Genomic DNA, 20,945 nt, shown 5'->3' with positions numbered 1-20,945 from the left:
TGCTGTGTGCCCAGGCAGCTGATAACAGCCACATGGAGAGTATTGCCGTACCCGTGAGAACCCACATTACAGTTTATGGGGTGTATGTCTCCGGTCAAAATGCTCACTACACCTCTAGATGAATGCGTTAAGGGTGTAGTTTTAAAATGGGGTCACTTCTCGGGGGTTTCAACTGTACTGGTACCTCAGGGGCTTCTGCATACATGACTTCGCACCAGAAAATCCCCAGTAGGCCAAATGGTGGTCCTGTCCTTCTGAGCCCTCCCATGGGCCCAAACGGCAGTTTATCAGCACAAATGGGGTATTGCCGCACTCAGGACAAATTGGGCAACAAAATGGGGTATTTTGTTCCCTGTGAAAATAAGACATTTTGATCAGAAATTACATCTTATTGGAAAAAATGACATTTTTTTCATTTCACAGCCCAATTCAAATAGGTGCTGTGAAAAAACTGTGCGGTCAAAATGGTAACAACAACCATAAATCAATTCGCTGCGGGGTGTAGTTTCCAAAATGGGGTCACTTCTAGGGGGTTTCTATTGCTTTGATACCTCTGGGTCTCTGCAAATGCGACATCTCCCAAGAAAATAATGATTGATTGCCTAAAATCATATAAAAGAAACAAGTGAGGCTTCCCAGTCCCCAGCCATAAGAACGGAACAGGACTTTAACACACTACGGAACGGGTAGGAGGGGTCATTACCCCACAGAGTTTTATATATATCCTCCTGGGAAATAGATCACTCACATGTTTTGCAACAATTTGGAGCATTTTTCTTTAACTCTGCAAAGAAATGATGATATCACCAATATTAAATTGACTTTTTTTGCATTGAGCACTATATCTCCTGTACTATAAGGAAGATTTTTTTGTAAACAGTCTTGTCCTGGTGTGTCATTTGTTTTACACACTTTTTAAATATGTTACAAGTAAAAGTTACATTTTAAACGAAACTCTAGTCCTATTCCAGTGATTCTACAATTGAAATTCAGCAAGAAAAATGAAATTTGCAAATTTCACCTCCACTTTGCTTTAATTCCTGTGAAATGCCTAAAGGGTTAAATAAACTTTCTAAATGCTGTTTTGAATACGTTGAGGGGTCTAGTTTTCACAATGGGGTGTTTTATGGGGGTTTCTAATACATAGGCCGCTCAAAGCCACTTCAGAACTGAACAGGTACCTTAAAAAAAAGGCTTTTGACATTTTCTTAAAAATATGAGAAATTGCTGTTTATGTTCTAAGCCTTGTAACGTCCAAGAAAAATAAAAGAATGTTCAAAAAACTATGCCAATCTAAAGTAGACATATGGGAAATGTGAACTAGTAACTATTTTGAGTGGTATAACTGTCTGTTTTACAAGCAGATGCATTTAAATTCTGAAAAATTATATTTTTTATACATTTTCTCTACATTTTGCAATTTTTTACCAATAAACACTGAATATATCGTCCAAATGTCACCACTAACATAAAGCCCAATGTCTCACAAGAAAACAGTCTCAGAATCGCTTGGATAGGTTTAAGCATTCCGATGTTATTACCACATAAAGTGAAATATGTCAGATTTGAAAAATGGGCTCTGAGCCTTAAGGCCCATACTAGGCTGCGTCCTTAAGCAATGGCTTTTTTTCTGTCCACTTTTCCATAAAATCCGACTGTGTTAGGCTCTGTTCACATCTGCGTTAGGGTTCCGTTCTGAAGGTCCGTCGGAGGTTTCTGTCAGAATGGGACCCTGAGCAGACACAAACTGACACCGACGTAGTCGACTACGCTTTTGCTTCCGGCAAATGACGTATCCGGTGCACAAAAGAGACAAATGGAAACTACGGGCACCGGCTCCGTCACCATTGAACTCGATGGTGATGGAAACAGAAACCTCTGGTTTGGGTCTGCTCAGGGTCCCATTGTGACGGAAACCTCAGACGGAACGTCACAACGGGACCCCAACGCAGATGTGAACAGAGCCTTAAGTGTTTTCGCAATTGGTGGGGGTCTCAGTGCTTGGACCCCACCAATCCAAACTTCTGACATGTTACTATAACATGTCAAAAGTTTGTTGAACGTTTAGTTACCCTTTAACTGAATGTCCACAAGAAGATATATCATAAACAAATACTGAGTACACCCCAGAATTTGGTGATGGATACGCTTTAGGCTGGTCAAACCTGCCTGCAGATCTGCCAATGATCTATTGTGTATGGGGGCAGCCGGCTGCAGACATTGTGGGAAAGAAGGAAAATGATCATGCCCGATCCTTTATTCCCTGGGACATAAGTGACTGCTTTCTGCACTGTAATAAACATTCACACTTGACTGATCTGTCTGTGCATGTTTATGAGGGGGAGAACTCACGAGAGATAGCTGTCTATCTGAATTTTTATGAGTAGGACTTCTTTAACATTTTTCACAGGCAATATAGACACTAAATTGTGAAAATGCCATGTGACCAACAACAGTTGTTTTGCATTCCAAAATTACAATTTTGATAGTAGTTCAAGATTATTGTATGCGACTTGTCCATAAAGACAATTATGTGTAAAGCAAAAAAACGGACTGTCATGCAGGATACGTCCCCAGGATCTTTAGACTTGGTGTACCTGGGGTGCTGGTGATGTATGTGCCTCATATGCCAGGGGGTCATCAAGAAGCTACACTGCCTTGGCCTGCCTTAGTAAACGACAAACTATAGATGTAAACTGGACTGCAGTGTCTGTAATTAAAGGGTGAGCGGAAACAGTAGGGTTGTTACATCTGGTGGGCCTACCTATCGACGACAATAATATTCCAAATGTAGGTCAATGCTGATTGATAATTCGGTCGCCTGATCACATTACTAAATGTCAACCATGTAACTTTGGCTGGCTTTACATGTTACAATTTTTCAATGTTGTGATATTCAGTGCAATTTTTTTCCGAATGAAAATACATTGTATATAAAAAAGTTTATCAAGTGTTTACATGTAGCAATTTTCCGACTCATAGCTATATGTAAATTGTACTTAAAGGGGGTTTACGCTATTCTATAATATCTTCTTAAGGGCTCAAAATGTAAAAATAACAAACGGTGCAAATAAAGTTACCTTAACGTTTCTCCCGATGGTGTTCTTGTGTGTCCTCTGTCACTCCTGCTGTTTTTCTTGCACACTGACATGACGTCTATTGTGACGACATATCAGTTGACAACCATGTCCAAACGTCTAGCGATGGACAGCACATTAGCGCCCACAGAGAAACAACAGGAGTGACGATCTTTACATTTTGAATCTATTCATATTATCCACTTAAATTTTTTTTACATTTTCCAAAAATGCTGCAATTAGAAATGTTGTATTTACATTATTTTTACACACACACACACACACACACACACACACACACACACACACACACACACACACACACACACACACACACACGCACACACACACAGCCTTATCTCTACAGTGTTGCAATTCTGCCTAATCTAAGCCTAATTGTTCTGCCCATCAGAACAATAGAGATGTCATTAAATCCCCCCCCACCCTGTAATGATAATGAGATGACTCTCCTCATTCCTTCCCAATATATACAGCAAAACTGACAAACCTGCTTGAGACTAACAGGAAGCATCAGCCTATTGTGACTGCTCCATTGACCAGTGGGCAAACTGTGGAAGGTCACATAAAAAACAAAGAACACCACAATTTAAAAAATAATAAAGAAGTTTATAATAAAACTAAATTTAAATAATGTGCAATTTTCTGATTATACATTTCCTTTATAGAGAGAAATCTAGATCAAATGACTCAAAGCGACATTGTATTTATGTCACGGTACCGTTCAAACCGGCATTGCAGTCTGCAAGCTACCCAGTAAGCAACTTCTGAGGTCTGCAGGGCGACCCTAACTGGAGAGGAGCCCCACCTACAGCGGGACTGCTGCCCTGATAAGAGTAATCTCACTTCATCAGGATACCTCCCTAGTAGTAGTACTGAGCGATCCCTGTTAGAAGCTACAGAATATCAGGATGACCACTGGGCAGCCGCTGACTGGTAGTACGAGTAGAGCGGTACCTGAAAAGTGAGAGGTAAACCAGAAAGTACATCATTAATCCAGCAGGACCAGCAAAAGCTAAAACAGAATGTATGTAACATATCCTGCAGGATAATATCCACCCTGCAATAAACCAAGAAGGACCCCGGGTTAAAAAAAAAAATAACAACAGACAAGCAGAGATAATTCCATTACTGTAGTACATAGATGAATGTAGTGATATGTAATTGCTGGGTCTGAACACACGGAACAGTACAGAGAAATCCAGACCCAGCCCAGTCTGCACAGAGTAAAAACAAGAAGGATAGACAGAGTCAAACAGAAAAGTCTAAACACTGAGATAATGAGCAGAGTTGCAGTAGCACTATAACCAGGTAGAATAAACAATTACTGACACATGGGGCCAGGAGGTGGCACTTAAAATCGGCCGCTGCCTAAAATGAGTCAATGCCGGACCTCACAGCTAATTGATCCAGCGTCTCAGTACTCTAGCAGGTTGACCAGATCGATCACTGATCGGCTGCCCAACCTGGAAGCCGGTGAGACTGTGACAGTCTATGTCTGTAATTGCTTGTGAGTGTATTATTGGAGTCTGTATCTGTTTATTGTTTTTGAATATATACCGTTTTTATCTTTTTTTGTTTTTTTCTTAAGGTATCTGGCCCTCTGAAGAGGTTTTGGCCTACTATTGTCTCAAACACAAAGACATGTTCAGGTGAAGAAAACTATGTATGCATGTACCGTACTAGTAATGTCTCCATCCTATTAGATTAGTTATGATGTATAGAAAGAAAGTACAAGGTGACAACGTGTTGCTGCTGACAAGGCACGCTAAACTGCCTGTAGGTACTAATATTGCACAGCAAGCTTTGCTGTATGTCAAAGAATTCTGATTTCCACTTGAGGCATTTTATTTCACTTTGATTTTTTGGGAAACAAAAGTGAGTCGTCAGTCAATCAATGCGTATTGTGAAGGTCAGGGAGAATAACAGGCATTTCGTCAACTCTTTTTAGTCATTAAAACTATTAAGCATTATGCAATAAAAATACCATATCATTTAGCAGGGTCTGCTGGCAATGGTTATACAGCAGACTGTGTATTTTCTTACTTTTAATACCTGGTGCCGTGCCAGCATTGAAGCCATTCGAATTTAAAAGGCCCAATGTAGTCCTAACACTGGGGAGATGCAGACCATGTTTCTTTTGTAAAGTCACCGACAGTCACACAGTTCTTAATTGTAACATGATATTGCCTGCCGAATACAAAGTTGCCTTTAGGTGGTAAATTTAAAAATCCAAAAAATTGCAAAAATAACAAATAAATGAGTAATTTTGGTAAAATTTTAAAGTGTAGATTTGTTTTAAAAGTTCCAGGTTGTTTGCAGGAATCAGAAAAAGGATTAATAATGCAATTTTGTGCTAACAATTAATTACATTTCGCTACTCTAGCAAGTTTCAGTTTTAATAGAAAATACTATTGAAAAAAGAGAAAGGAAAACGAAAAAAAAAAAGCTTGGATTTTTTAGCTCAGCGGTGGTAATGTTGCAGAAAACACTAATGAGGGACCCCCATGGCTCTGCCTGCTTTGTGACTTTTCTTTATCATAATTATTTTTAAAACGCAAAACGCCATGAGGTCACCTGGTAGTGTCCCTACAACTTCCTGGCAACTTCGTTTTTTTTTTTCCTCCACTGCAGATGGCAGTTTGTTCTTGTAACATATATATGTCTGCCCATTTTCTTCTTATTTGTATGGTTTCTTTTCTGTTTTCCAGGGACCTTGCTGTGTGTGAGCTAGGGGGTGGCATGACATGCTTGGCTGGTCTCATGGTAGGTTTTTTCTCAATTCCAATTCCATTCACAGAGTGGAACAAAAGGGGAAACCGTTCCACTGCCACCAACTGCTGGGTCAGAGAACTGTCAACAGCTTCAGCTGCGGTCAAGCTGCAGTCTTGAGAGATCTTCCAGGCTGCCTTGCCTTCGTTTCATATTGATTTTATGGTTGCCTCGGAGAGCAGAAACGTTTTCCTTGAGAGTAGTCGATATCTCTTGTTGTGACATTCCAATCCACAATATGTTATGTCTTGCCGTAGTTTTCTCCCCCCCCCCCCCCCTACAGATTATAGTCCCATTTGCTAAAATACAGGAGTAGCCTTGCAAATCACAGTTGGAGCACTATGATATAGCTGCTAATGTTTTGCCTGCATTATTACACCAACAAACATGATCCAGAGCGCTCGGTAATTAGATTCTTTTGAATTAGATTGGCCATTCAGGAGAGTCGGTGACCATTCTTCGGTTCGCGAGTCATGTATTCAGAAGATATTATGTTGCAGCCCTGTGCATTAGACAAGTTTCTATGTCTCTGCAAATAAAGGCATATTGTTACACTGATTGGCATTTGACAAACCTGTCGCATTTATACAATGTGTTGAGGTTACAGCCCAATGTGCGAGGATGTCAAGCTCACAAAAAAATTACCCTTACAAAGCCATCAGCTTGCAATGCAAAGTTATATGAAGGGCACCAGGCAGCCAGACAGAAAGAGGCTGAAAGGCAGAATGACAGGCCTGGTATGATGGTTCTACTAGATAAACAGAACCCGCAAATGAAAGCCTCTCGGAATACCATCATCCGTTGTCACAATGCAATTACTGAACAGAATGATAGCAAGATAGAGACTCCCGCAAATGGAAAGATAAAAGTATTGACTGATTTGATTGAATGATTAAAATAATGCAGACATAAAATGAAAAAGATTGAAGATTGTTACGGAGAAATAGTGGAAGAAGCATGATACTGAATGCTTGTCACTCCCGTGTCTACTTCCGTGCAGCGAACATTTCCTCACGCGTTTCCCCTGTTCTCCTTCCTTATAGGTCGCAGTTTCTTCTGAAGCAAAAGAAGTTCTCCTAACGGATGGTAATGAAAAGGCCTTTAAAAGTATCCTTATTAAGACTTGAAAAGTATGACTTCTGTTCCTCCATCGTAACGCTTGAACGCTATAACGTATTCTAAAGGGAAAAAAATTTAATATTCTGTTTTTTTGTATTTAGCTCCAAAATATGTATCACTTTAAAAAGAAGAATAAATTGAAAAGATATTAATACTAAACAAAGTGCTAGTTCTGTATCGGAGTTTCTTCCCCAGTCAACAAAGATAGTCCTAGGGCCAGAATTGGGCGACATTTATTGATTGTTGGATAATACCAGAAGGCTTCAGAAAAGTGTTTGCAGGAAATCAAAAGTTGATTTGGGTAAATGTTGTAGTATAGATTACAGAATATCTCGTTCTCTGGAAAATCTGATAATCCGATGCACCGTTTTATCAGAATTTTACGATTTATTCCTAAATCTGCAGTGACGTAGAAAGAAGAAAAGTGGCCCCAGAGCAAAGATCAAATAGGGCCCTTGTTATGGTGCCAGGCCTTCCTAACCAGGACAGGGGCCTGGTGTTTGTTTCCCCTTCAGCACCCTCGCCAATTTTCCGCCATCTTGTTTGCTAACATGCAATTTCTCTAGAAAACCGAGTGCTGCATAAGTTTTTGCCACCCTGTAGCAAAATGGGATGTTGCCAGGGTCCCATGGTTGGTCTCTTAGGTATGTATATAATACAGAAGAAACTATTCTGTTCTTTACACATCATTACTCTGCCGCTAGATTGTTAAAGCTAGATATTTTTGTAAAAGAAGCTTCGGGTGCTACAGCCGTCGTGCCGATACAGAGAGAAAGAGTCCCGCTTTAGCCCTAGCATGGTAAATGTCCATATATGAATTGATGCAAATAAATATTGACGAAGACTTGGTGAGAGCCGTATTCTTCTGTCTTCTGCATTTTGCTTGATCCACTGATCGTAACGTGGACTCAAAAATGGAAACGGCAGCTGTGTATTTGGGATCTGCTAGAGGTCATTAGTATTTTGTCAGCATATGCTTCCATTCATAGCCACAATATCATTGACTTTCAGCAGCAGTCTGTGACACCTCGGCCGTTTTACATTCTGGTCCTCTTATACATGAAGAACACTTAACATTATGACATTTGTTCATTATCAATATTTTCCCCTGAAAATCCCATACAAGCACCATTGATCCTAATCATAGCAGATATCCGTATAATTCCATTTGGATTCCCATACAATGAATTAAAGTTCTTGAATATTGAGCAAATCTACAACTATAGCGATAAAGACCAAAAACAACAATTAAAAAACAAAAGCATTTACTCCGTTATTTTCATTGTACATGCTACATTCTGGGCCTCCTTGGGTTCTGGACCAGAAAACGCTGCCTGTAGTGGCTGTCACTCTGTTCCCCCCTCATAGGAGTGTGCAAAGAAGCAGAGTTTTAGCCAGGTGGAAGTCCTGCCCCAGCAAATCTTTGGCACATTTAAGTATTAGCAATAAAGAGTTCGTCTTATCACAGACAGTATGATATATAATATGAGAGTCACTGCTGATTTTTCTGGGGAAAGTTACTGCCAGCTGCTAACTTACCTTTCAGCAGCCACTACAGGGGAAATGTAGAATTACATGTGGCCACTCGAATGTATGGCTGTCCATGTAATACATGAATGGCACGAGTTCTGCAAAGCAAGAGCTACTGCTTGCAAATGACTTTCCATTCTGGCTTATAGAGGGTGGTGGTGGGGGGGGGGTAGTTGTCCCGAGTGAGCCCAACAGAGCACGTAAACAGGGGTTGACCTGATGAGACAACCCTTATAGCTGTAGGGGGCAATTTTTTAAACCCTCTGTAATCTTGAATTTATAAATGGAGGCTTTGAATTCACATAAAAAATATGTCTACTCTTTAAATTCACACCACAAGCCTAGATCAGTGACTATATACTTATCATTCCACTCACTTATTGTTTTTTTTTTCTCTTAGAGAGGCTCATTCTTAACCAATTCTAGAACATAAATGGTAACTATTAATTACGTAGGGAAACCTGAAAAATCTATACAAATAAATATATATATTATACTGTGTACTGCATATAAACAACCGATTAGCCATAACAAAAAAGCCACTGACCGCTGAGGTAAATAACATTAATTATCTGGTTACAATGGCGCCTGTCAAGGGGTGGAATATTTTAGGCAGCAAGTCAACAGTCAGTTCTTGAAGTTGATGTGTTGGAAGTAGGAAAAAGTGCAAGGAGTTGAGTAACTGTGACAAGTTAAATTGTGATGGATAGACGACTGGGTCAGAGCATCTCCAAAGCGGAAGATCTTCTGAGGTGTTCTCGGTGTACAATGGTGAGTACCTACCAAAAAGTGGTCTAAGAAATGCCAAATGGTGAACCAGCAGCAGGGTCATGGGCGCCCAAGCCTTATTGATGTGTGTTGGAAACGAGGCTTGCCCTGTCTGGACCGATCCCATGGAAGAACTACTGTAGTGCATCAAAGCCTGCTGTGTAGCCGCAGACCGGTCAGAGTGCCCATGTTGACCCTGTCCACCGCCAAAAGCAACTTACAATGGACACGAGCATCGGAAATGGACCATGAAGCAATGGAAGAAGGTGGCCTGGTCTTATGAATCATATATTAACTGGATGTCTGGATGCGTGTGCGTCACTTACCTGGGGAAGAGATGGCACCAGGATCCACTATGGGAAGAAGACAACTCGGCGGAGGCAGTGTGATGCTCTCGGCAATGTTCTGCTGTAAAACCTTGGTTTCTGGCATTTATGTGGTTGTTACTTTAACACCTACCCCACCTACCTAAACATTGTTGCAGACAAGTACATCCCTTTATGGTAATGATATACTCTAATGGCAGTGCCCTCTTTCAGCAGGATAATACACCCCGCCACATGGCAAAAATTGTTGATAAATGGTTTGAGGAACTTGACAAAAAGTTCACGACTTCAAATTCTCCAGATGTCAATCTGATCAAGCATCTGTGGGATGTGCTGGAAAAACAAGTCCGATCCATGGAGTTCCTACCTTGCAGCTTACAGGACTTAAAAGTATCTGCTTCTAAATTCTTGGTGCCAGACACAACAGGACACCTTCAGAGGTCTTGTGGAGTCCTTCCCTTGACAGGTCAGAGCTTTTTTGGCAGCACGATGGGGGAGCAAGATACGCCATGCCTGACGACCAGCACATTATCCCTCCACGTATTACACATAGTACTGACACCCCATGTACTATTCACAGCACTGACCCCTATTCATCACATTTATTTATTTATTTATTTTTATTACATTATTACACACTTTCATACATACATATTTATTTTTTACCATCCATTCACACCCTAGCACTACACTGACACTCATTTATCGCACACCTTTGAGCACTTAGTCCGCCACTCCCCTCAAGACTAGTGGGAGGGGCTATCACTACTTAATGCACACTCCTTCTGCAGCATTCTTTGACCCGTCTGCGTCCTGATGGGAACGGGTTTTCACCCACCCACCTACCTAGTGAGTATGGCCTTTTTTGTGGTTTTGATGATCTTTATGTCCCATTTTTTCTGTTTGTGTTTTTAAATTAGGAACGAAAAGTTCTGGTTAGGGACTCGCAAGGCACTGGGGACCCTTGACGTTGGGTTGCGAGCTTTGCGTATTTTGGCCAAAATAACAACTAATACCCCATGTTTCATGGATATTTCTTACTACGTATACTACACTTTTTTTCAGGACGCAGCCGGGTCTTATATGCTGGGAGGGCATGATGTGCTGGCGTTTGGTTTGGAATGCAGAGCAGCCCGCTTTAGCTAACACTAGCGGCGTTACAAATAGGCTGTTATTCGGCAAGATACGCCATGCCTGACGACCAGCACATTATCCCTCCACGTATTACACATAGTACTGACACCCCATGTACTATTCACAGCACTGACCCCTATTCATCACATTTATTTATTTATTTATTTTTATTACATTATTACACACTTTCATACATACATATTTATTTTTTACCATCCATTCACACCCTAGCACTACACTGACACTCATTTATCGCACACCTTTGAGCACTTAGTCCGCCACTCCCCTCAAGACTAGTGGGAGGGGCTATCACTACTTAATGCACACTCCTTCTGCAGCATTCTTTGACCCGTCTGCGTCCTGATGGGAACGGGTTTTCACCCACCCACCTACCTAGTGAGTATGGCCTTTTTTGTGGTTTTGATGATCTTTATGTCCCATTTTTTCTGTTTGTGTTTTTAAATTAGGAACGAAAAGTTCTGGTTAGGGACTCGCAAGGCACTGGGGACCCTTGACGTTGGGTTGCGAGCTTTGCGTATTTTGGCCAAAATAACAACTAATACCCCATGTTTCATGGATATTTCTTACTACGTATACTACACTTTTTTTCAGGACGCAGCCGGGTCTTATATGCTGGGAGGGCATGATGTGCTGGCGTTTGGTTTGGAATGCAGAGCAGCCCGCTTTAGCTAACACTAGCGGCGTTACAAATAGGCTGTTATTCGGCAAGATACGCCATGCCTGACGACCAGCACATTATCCCTCCACGTATTACACATAGTACTGACACCCCATGTACTATTCACAGCACTGACCCCTATTCATCACATTTATTTATTTATTTATTTTTATTACATTATTACACACTTTCATACATACATATTTATTTTTTACCATCCATTCACACCCTAGCACTACACTGACACTCATTTATCGCACACCTTTGAGCACTTAGTCCGCCACTCCCCTCAAGACTAGTGGGAGGGGCTATCACTACTTAATGCACACTCCTTCTGCAGCATTCTTTGACCCGTCTGCGTCCTGATGGGAACGGGTTTTCACCCACCCACCTACCTAGTGAGTATGGCCTTTTTTGTGGTTTTGATGATCTTTATGTCCCATTTTTTCTGTTTGTGTTTTTAAATTAGGAACGAAAAGTTCTGGTTAGGGACTCGCAAGGCACTGGGGACCCTTGACGTTGGGTTGCGAGCTTTGCGTATTTTGGCCAAAATAACAACTAATACCCCATGTTTCATGGATATTTCTTACTACGTATACTACACTTTTTTTCAGGACGCAGCCGGGTCTTATATGCTGGGAGGGCATGATGTGCTGGCGTTTGGTTTGGAATGCAGAGCAGCCCGCTTTAGCTAACACTAGCGGCGTTACAAATAGGCTGTTATTCGGCAAGATACGCCATGCCTGACGACCAGCACATTATCCCTCCACGTATTACACATAGTACTGACACCCCATGTACTATTCACAGCACTGACCCCTATTCATCACATTTATTTATTTATTTATTTTTATTACATTATTACACACTTTCATACATACATATTTATTTTTTACCATCCATTCACACCCTAGCACTACACTGACACTCATTTATCGCACACCTTTGAGCACTTAGTCCGCCACTCCCCTCAAGACTAGTGGGAGGGGCTATCACTACTTAATGCACACTCCTTCTGCAGCATTCTTTGACCCGTCTGCGTCCTGATGGGAACGGGTTTTCACCCACCCACCTACCTAGTGAGTATGGCCTTTTTTGTGGTTTTGATGATCTTTATGTCCCATTTTTTCTGTTTGTGTTTTTAAATTAGGAACGAAAAGTTCTGGTTAGGGACTCGCAAGGCACTGGGGACCCTTGACGTTGGGTTGCGAGCTTTGCGTATTTTGGCCAAAATAACAACTAATACCCCATGTTTCATGGATATTTCTTACTACGTATACTACACTTTTTTTCAGGACGCAGCCGGGTCTTATATGCTGGGAGGGCATGATGTGCTGGCGTTTGGTTTGGAATGCAGAGCAGCCCGCTTTAGCTAACACTAGCGGCGTTACAAATAGGCTGTTATTCGGCAAGATACGCCATGCCTGACGACCAGCACATTATCCCTCCACGTATTACACATAGTACTGACACCCCATGTACTATTCACAGCACTGACCCCTATTCATCACATTTATTTATTTATTTATTTTTATTACATTATTACACACTTTCATACATACATATTTATTTTTTACCATCCATTCACACCCTAGCACTACACTGACACTCATTTATCGCACACCTTTGAGCACTTAGTCCGCCACTCCCCTCAAGACTAGTGGGAGGGGCTATCACTACTTAATGCACACTCCTTCTGCAGCATTCTTTGACCCGTCTGCGTCCTGATGGGAACGGGTTTTCACCCACCCACCTACCTAGTGAGTATGGCCTTTTTTGTGGTTTTGATGATCTTTATGTCCCATTTTTTCTGTTTGTGTTTTTAAATTAGGAACGAAAAGTTCTGGTTAGGGACTCGCAAGGCACTGGGGACCCTTGACGTTGGGTTGCGAGCTTTGCGTATTTTGGCCAAAATAACAACTAATACCCCATGTTTCATGGATATTTCTTACTACGTATACTACACTTTTTTTCAGGACGCAGCCGGGTCTTATATGCTGGGAGGGCATGATGTGCTGGCGTTTGGTTTGGAATGCAGAGCAGCCCGCTTTAGCTAACACTAGCGGCGTTACAAATAGGCTGTTATTCGGCAAGATACGCCATGCCTGACGACCAGCACATTATCCCTCCACGTATTACACATAGTACTGACACCCCATGTACTATTCACAGCACTGACCCCTATTCATCACATTTATTTATTTATTTATTTTTATTACATTATTACACACTTTCATACATACATATTTATTTTTTACCATCCATTCACACCCTAGCACTACACTGACACTCATTTATCGCACACCTTTGAGCACTTAGTCCGCCACTCCCCTCAAGACTAGTGGGAGGGGCTATCACTACTTAATGCACACTCCTTCTGCAGCATTCTTTGACCCGTCTGCGTCCTGATGGGAACGGGTTTTCACCCACCCACCTACCTAGTGAGTATGGCCTTTTTTGTGGTTTTGATGATCTTTATGTCCCATTTTTTCTGTTTGTGTTTTTAAATTAGGAACGAAAAGTTCTGGTTAGGGACTCGCAAGGCACTGGGGACCCTTGACGTTGGGTTGCGAGCTTTGCGTATTTTGGCCAAAATAACAACTAATACCCCATGTTTCATGGATATTTCTTACTACGTATACTACACTTTTTTTCAGGACGCAGCCGGGTCTTATATGCTGGGAGGGCATGATGTGCTGGCGTTTGGTTTGGAATGCAGAGCAGCCCGCTTTAGCTAACACTAGCGGCGTTACAAATAGGCTGTTATTCGGCAAGATACGCCATGCCTGACGACCAGCACATTATCCCTCCACGTATTACACATAGTACTGACACCCCATGTACTATTCACAGCACTGACCCCTATTCATCACATTTATTTATTTATTTATTTTTATTACATTATTACACACTTTCATACATACATATTTATTTTTTACCATCCATTCACACCCTAGCACTACACTGACACTCATTTATCGCACACCTTTGAGCACTTAGTCCGCCACTCCCCTCAAGACTAGTGGGAGGGGCTATCACTACTTAATGCACACTCCTTCTGCAGCATTCTTTGACCCGTCTGCGTCCTGATGGGAACGGGTTTTCACCCACCCACCTACCTAGTGAGTATGGCCTTTTTTGTGGTTTTGATGATCTTTATGTCCCATTTTTTCTGTTTGTGTTTTTAAATTAGGAACGAAAAGTTCTGGTTAGGGACTCGCAAGGCACTGGGGACCCTTGACGTTGGGTTGCGAGCTTTGCGTATTTTGGCCAAAATAACAACTAATACCCCATGTTTCATGGATATTTCTTACTACGTATACTACACTTTTTTTCAGGACGCAGCCGGGTCTTATATGCTGGGAGGGCATGATGTGCTGGCGTTTGGTTTGGAATGCAGAGCAGCCCGCTTTAGCTAACACTAGCGGCGTTACAAATAGGCTGTTATTCGGCAAGATACGCCATGCCTGACGACCAGCACATTATCCCTCCACGTATTACACATAGTACTGACACCCCATGTACTATTCACAGCACTGACCCCTATTCATCACATTTATTTATTTATTTATTTTTATTACATTATTACACACTTTCATACATACATATTTATTTTTTACCATCCATTCACACCCTAGCACTACACTGACACTCATTTATCGCACACCTTTGAGCACTTAGTCCGCCACTCCCCTCAAGACTAGTGGGAGGGGCTATCACTACTTAATGCACACTCCTTCTGCAGCATTCTTTGACCCGTCTGCGTCCTGATGGGAACGGGTTTTCACCCACCCACCTACCTAGTGAGTATGGCCTTTTTTGTGGTTTTGATGATCTTTATGTCCCATTTTTTCTGTTTGTGTTTTTAAATTAGGAACGAAAAGTTCTGGTTAGGGACTCGCAAGGCACTGGGGACCCTTGACGTTGGGTTGCGAGCTTTGCGTATTTTGGCCAAAATAACAACTAATACCCCATGTTTCATGGATATTTCTTACTACGTATACTACACTTTTTTTCAGGACGCAGCCGGGTCTTATATGCTGGGAGGGCATGATGTGCTGGCGTTTGGTTTGGAATGCAGAGCAGCCCGCTTTAGCTAACACTAGCGGCGTTACAAATAGGCTGTTATTCGGCAAGATACGCCATGCCTGACGACCAGCACATTATCCCTCCACGTATTACACATAGTACTGACACCCCATGTACTATTCACAGCACTGACCCCTATTCATCACATTTATTTATTTATTTATTTTTATTACATTATTACACACTTTCATACATACATATTTATTTTTTACCATCCATTCACACCCTAGCACTACACTGACACTCATTTATCGCACACCTTTGAGCACTTAGTCCGCCACTCCCCTCAAGACTAGTGGGAGGGGCTATCACTACTTAATGCACACTCCTTCTGCAGCATTCTTTGACCCGTCTGCGTCCTGATGGGAACGGGTTTTCACCCACCCACCTACCTAGTGAGTATGGCCTTTTTTGTGGTTTTGATGATCTTTATGTCCCATTTTTTCTGTTTGTGTTTTTAAATTAGGAACGAAAAGTTCTGGTTAGGGACTCGCAAGGCACTGGGGACCCTTGACGTTGGGTTGCGAGCTTTGCGTATTTTGGCCAAAATAACAACTAATACCCCATGTTTCATGGATATTTCTTACTACGTATACTACACTTTTTTTCAGGACGCAGCCGGGTCTTATATGCTGGGAGGGCATGATGTGCTGGCGTTTGGTTTGGAATGCAGAGCAGCCCGCTTTAGCTAACACTAGCGGCGTTACAAATAGGCTGTTATTCGGCAAGATACGCCATGCCTGACGACCAGCACATTATCCCTCCACGTATTACACATAGTACTGACACCCCATGTACTATTCACAGCACTGACCCCTATTCATCACATTTATTTATTTATTTATTTTTATTACATTATTACACACTTTCATACATACATATTTATTTTTTACCATCCATTCACACCCTAGCACTACACTGACACTCATTTATCGCACACCTTTGAGCACTTAGTCCGCCACTCCCCTCAAGACTAGTGGGAGGGGCTATCACTACTTAATGCACACTCCTTCTGCAGCATTCTTTGACCCGTCTGCGTCCTGATGGGAACGGGTTTTCACCCACCCACCTACCTAGTGAGTATGGCCTTTTTTGTGGTTTTGATGATCTTTATGTCCCATTTTTTCTGTTTGTGTTTTTAAATTAGGAACGAAAAGTTCTGGTTAGGGACTCGCAAGGCACTGGGGACCCTTGACGTTGGGTTGCGAGCTTTGCGTATTTTGGCCAAAATAACAACTAATACCCCATGTTTCATGGATATTTCTTACTACGTATACTACACTTTTTTTCAGGACGCAGCCGGGTCTTATATGCTGGGAGGGCATGATGTGCTGGCGTTTGGTTTGGAATGCAGAGCAGCCCGCTTTAGCTAACACTAGCGGCGTTACAAATAGGCTGTTATTCGGCAAGATACGCCATGCCTGACGACCAGCACATTATCCCTCCACGTATTACACATAGTACTGACACCCCATGTACTATTCACAGCACTGACCCCTATTCATCACATTTATTTATTTATTTATTTTTATTACATTATTACACACTTTCATACATACATATTTATTTTTTACCATCCATTCACACCCTAGCACTACACTGACACTCATTTATCGCACACCTTTGAGCACTTAGTCCGCCACTCCCCTCAAGACTAGTGGGAGGGGCTATCACTACTTAATGCACACTCCTTCTGCAGCATTCTTTGACCCGTCTGCGTCCTGATGGGAACGGGTTTTCACCCACCCACCTACCTAGTGAGTATGGCCTTTTTTGTGGTTTTGATGATCTTTATGTCCCATTTTTTCTGTTTGTGTTTTTAAATTAGGAACGAAAAGTTCTGGTTAGGGACTCGCAAGGCACTGGGGACCCTTGACGTTGGGTTGCGAGCTTTGCGTATTTTGGCCAAAATAACAACTAATACCCCATGTTTCATGGATATTTCTTACTACGTATACTACACTTTTTTTCAGGACGCAGCCGGGTCTTATATGCTGGGAGGGCATGATGTGCTGGCGTTTGGTTTGGAATGCAGAGCAGCCCGCTTTAGCTAACACTAGCGGCGTTACAAATAGGCTGTTATTCGGCAAGATACGCCATGCCTGACGACCAGCACATTATCCCTCCACGTATTACACATAGTACTGACACCCCATGTACTATTCACAGCACTGACCCCTATTCATCACATTTATTTATTTATTTATTTTTATTACATTATTACACACTTTCATACATACATATTTATTTTTTACCATCCATTCACACCCTAGCACTACACTGACACTCATTTATCGCACACCTTTGAGCACTTAGTCCGCCACTCCCCTCAAGACTAGTGGGAGGGGCTATCACTACTTAATGCACACTCCTTCTGCAGCATTCTTTGACCCGTCTGCGTCCTGATGGGAACGGGTTTTCACCCACCCACCTACCTAGTGAGTATGGCCTTTTTTGTGGTTTTGATGATCTTTATGTCCCATTTTTTCTGTTTGTGTTTTTAAATTAGGAACGAAAAGTTCTGGTTAGGGACTCGCAAGGCACTGGGGACCCTTGACGTTGGGTTGCGAGCTTTGCGTATTTTGGCCAAAATAACAACTAATACCCCATGTTTCATGGATATTTCTTACTACGTATACTACACTTTTTTTCAGGACGCAGCCGGGTCTTATATGCTGGGAGGGCATGATGTGCTGGCGTTTGGTTTGGAATGCAGAGCAGCCCGCTTTAGCTAACACTAGCGGCGTTACAAATAGGCTGTTATTCGGCAAGATACGCCATGCCTGACGACCAGCACATTATCCCTCCACGTATTACACATAGTACTGACACCCCATGTACTATTCACAGCACTGACCCCTATTCATCACATTTATTTATTTATTTATTTTTATTACATTATTACACACTTTCATACATACATATTTATTTTTTACCATCCATTCACACCCTAGCACTACACTGACACTCATTTATCGCACACCTTTGAGCACTTAGTCCGCCACTCCCCTCAAGACTAGTGGGAGGGGCTATCACTACTTAATGCACACTCCTTCTGCAGCATTCTTTGACCCGTCTGCGTCCTGATGGGAACGGGTTTTCACCCACCCACCTACCTAGTGAGTATGGCCTTTTTTGTGGTTTTGATGATCTTTATGTCCCATTTTTTCTGTTTGTGTTTTTAAATTAGGAACGAAAAGTTCTGGTTAGGGACTCGCAAGGCACTGGGGACCCTTGACGTTGGGTTGCGAGCTTTGCGTATTTTGGCCAAAATAACAACTAATACCCCATGTTTCATGGATATTTCTTACTACGTATACTACACTTTTTTTCAGGACGCAGCCGGGTCTTATATGCTGGGAGGGCATGATGTGCTGGCGTTTGGTTTGGAATGCAGAGCAGCCCGCTTTAGCTAACACTAGCGGCGTTACAAATAGGCTGTTATTCGGCAAGATACGCCATGCCTGACGACCAGCACATTATCCCTCCACGTATTACACATAGTACTGACACCCCATGTACTATTCACAGCACTGACCCCTATTCATCACATTTATTTATTTATTTATTTTTATTACATTATTACACACTTTCATACATACATATTTATTTTTTACCATCCATTCACACCCTAGCACTACACTGACACTCATTTATCGCACACCTTTGAGCACTTAGTCCGCCACTCCCCTCAAGACTAGTGGGAGGGGCTATCACTACTTAATGCACACTCCTTCTGCAGCATTCTTTGACCCGTCTGCGTCCTGATGGGAACGGGTTTTCACCCACCCACCTACCTAGTGAGTATGGCCTTTTTTGTGGTTTTGATGATCTTTATGTCCCATTTTTTCTGTTTGTGTTTTTAAATTAGGAACGAAAAGTTCTGGTTAGGGACTCGCAAGGCACTGGGGACCCTTGACGTTGGGTTGCGAGCTTTGCGTATTTTGGCCAAAATAACAACTAATACCCCATGTTTCATGGATATTTCTTACTACGTATACTACACTTTTTTTCAGGACGCAGCCGGGTCTTATATGCTGGGAGGGCATGATGTGCTGGCGTTTGGTTTGGAATGCAGAGCAGCCCGCTTTAGCTAACACTAGCGGCGTTACAAATAGGCTGTTATTCGGCAAGATACGCCATGCCTGACGACCAGCACATTATCCCTCCACGTATTACACATAGTACTGACACCCCATGTACTATTCACAGCACTGACCCCTATTCATCACATTTATTTATTTATTTATTTTTATTACATTATTACACACTTTCATACATACATATTTATTTTTTACCATCCATTCACACCCTAGCACTACACTGACACTCATTTATCGCACACCTTTGAGCACTTAGTCCGCCACTCCCCTCAAGACTAGTGGGAGGGGCTATCACTACTTAATGCACACTCCTTCTGCAGCATTCTTTGACCCGTCTGCGTCCTGATGGGAACGGGTTTTCACCCACCCACCTACCTAGTGAGTATGGCCTTTTTTGTGGTTTTGATGATCTTTATGTCCCATTTTTTCTGTTGGAGTTCCTACCTTGCAGCTTACAGGACTTAAAAGTATCTGCTTCTAAATTCTTGGTGCCAGACACAACAGGACACCTTCAGAGGTCTTGTGGAGTCCTTCCCTTGACAGGTCAGAGCTTTTTTGGCAGCACGATGGGGGAGCTACAGAATATTAGACAGGTGGCTTTCATTTTATGGTTGAACTATATATATATATATATATATATATATATATACATACTGTATACGTCTGAGTTTCATGACTGTAATGTTACATTGAGATTTAAATGTATATCTAACCACTATTTATATTGTTATTTGATGCTATTGAGAATGGCTTAACCAAGTGATTTTTATGTGACACCGTTTTGCTGTGTACACAGACGGTAGGAAAATTGAACTGTACGGTGGAAAGCGTTATTTGCAGCTGCACTGAATGGTACGACTGGCATGAAGACTGATTTCTACAGTGAAGCTGTTGGAGATTAAGAGAGGAAATGGAAGATGTCTATTTGCATTTGTTCTCTTGATTCATTTAACGTGAATTGCCAAGGAAGATGAAATTGTTATTCCACTGCAATTATGGCTTCTAAATGATCATATCTTCTAAATACAATGCCAGGTAAATCCTGAGGAAGGGCACACTATATACAGTATATACAAATATTATACAGACATAACCTAAAAAAAAAAAAGAAATAAAAACACCTTTCAAACATTTCCGATTGCCCAGTGGGGTTCATTTGCCGAAGCCTCTGTTCACTTTACATATTTGGCCTACATCAGACATCTCCTGTCATGTACCCATAGGTTTCTATTGTGCAGATCTACGTCAAGTGTGTCCTTTTTGCATATGTTTGGCTGATTTACTTCTAGATCCCAAAGCATGGTTATTGTTTGCACAGTGTATGTTTGGT

At 41.9% G+C, this 20,945-nt stretch overlaps 1 protein-coding gene across 1 annotated transcript in view; it reads left to right on the top strand.

The window, feature by feature from the left end:
- Nucleotides 1–20,945, top strand: part of CAMKMT (calmodulin-lysine N-methyltransferase) — a 330,489-nt gene that overhangs the window by 243,261 nt on the left and 66,283 nt on the right. The window contains exons 4-6 of the mRNA XM_075863224.1: nucleotides 4,687–4,747; nucleotides 5,807–5,861; nucleotides 6,911–6,974. Of these exons, the coding sequence (XP_075719339.1) occupies nucleotides 4,687–4,747; nucleotides 5,807–5,861; nucleotides 6,911–6,974 (180 nt within the window). The remainder of the gene's footprint in view (nucleotides 1–4,686; nucleotides 4,748–5,806; nucleotides 5,862–6,910; nucleotides 6,975–20,945) is intronic.

Source organism: Rhinoderma darwinii, chromosome 4 (genome assembly GCF_050947455.1).
Source record: "Rhinoderma darwinii isolate aRhiDar2 chromosome 4, aRhiDar2.hap1, whole genome shotgun sequence".
NCBI lineage: Eukaryota > Metazoa > Chordata > Amphibia > Anura > Rhinodermatidae > Rhinoderma > Rhinoderma darwinii.
This window is presented reverse-complemented; position numbering and strand designations above follow the sequence as displayed.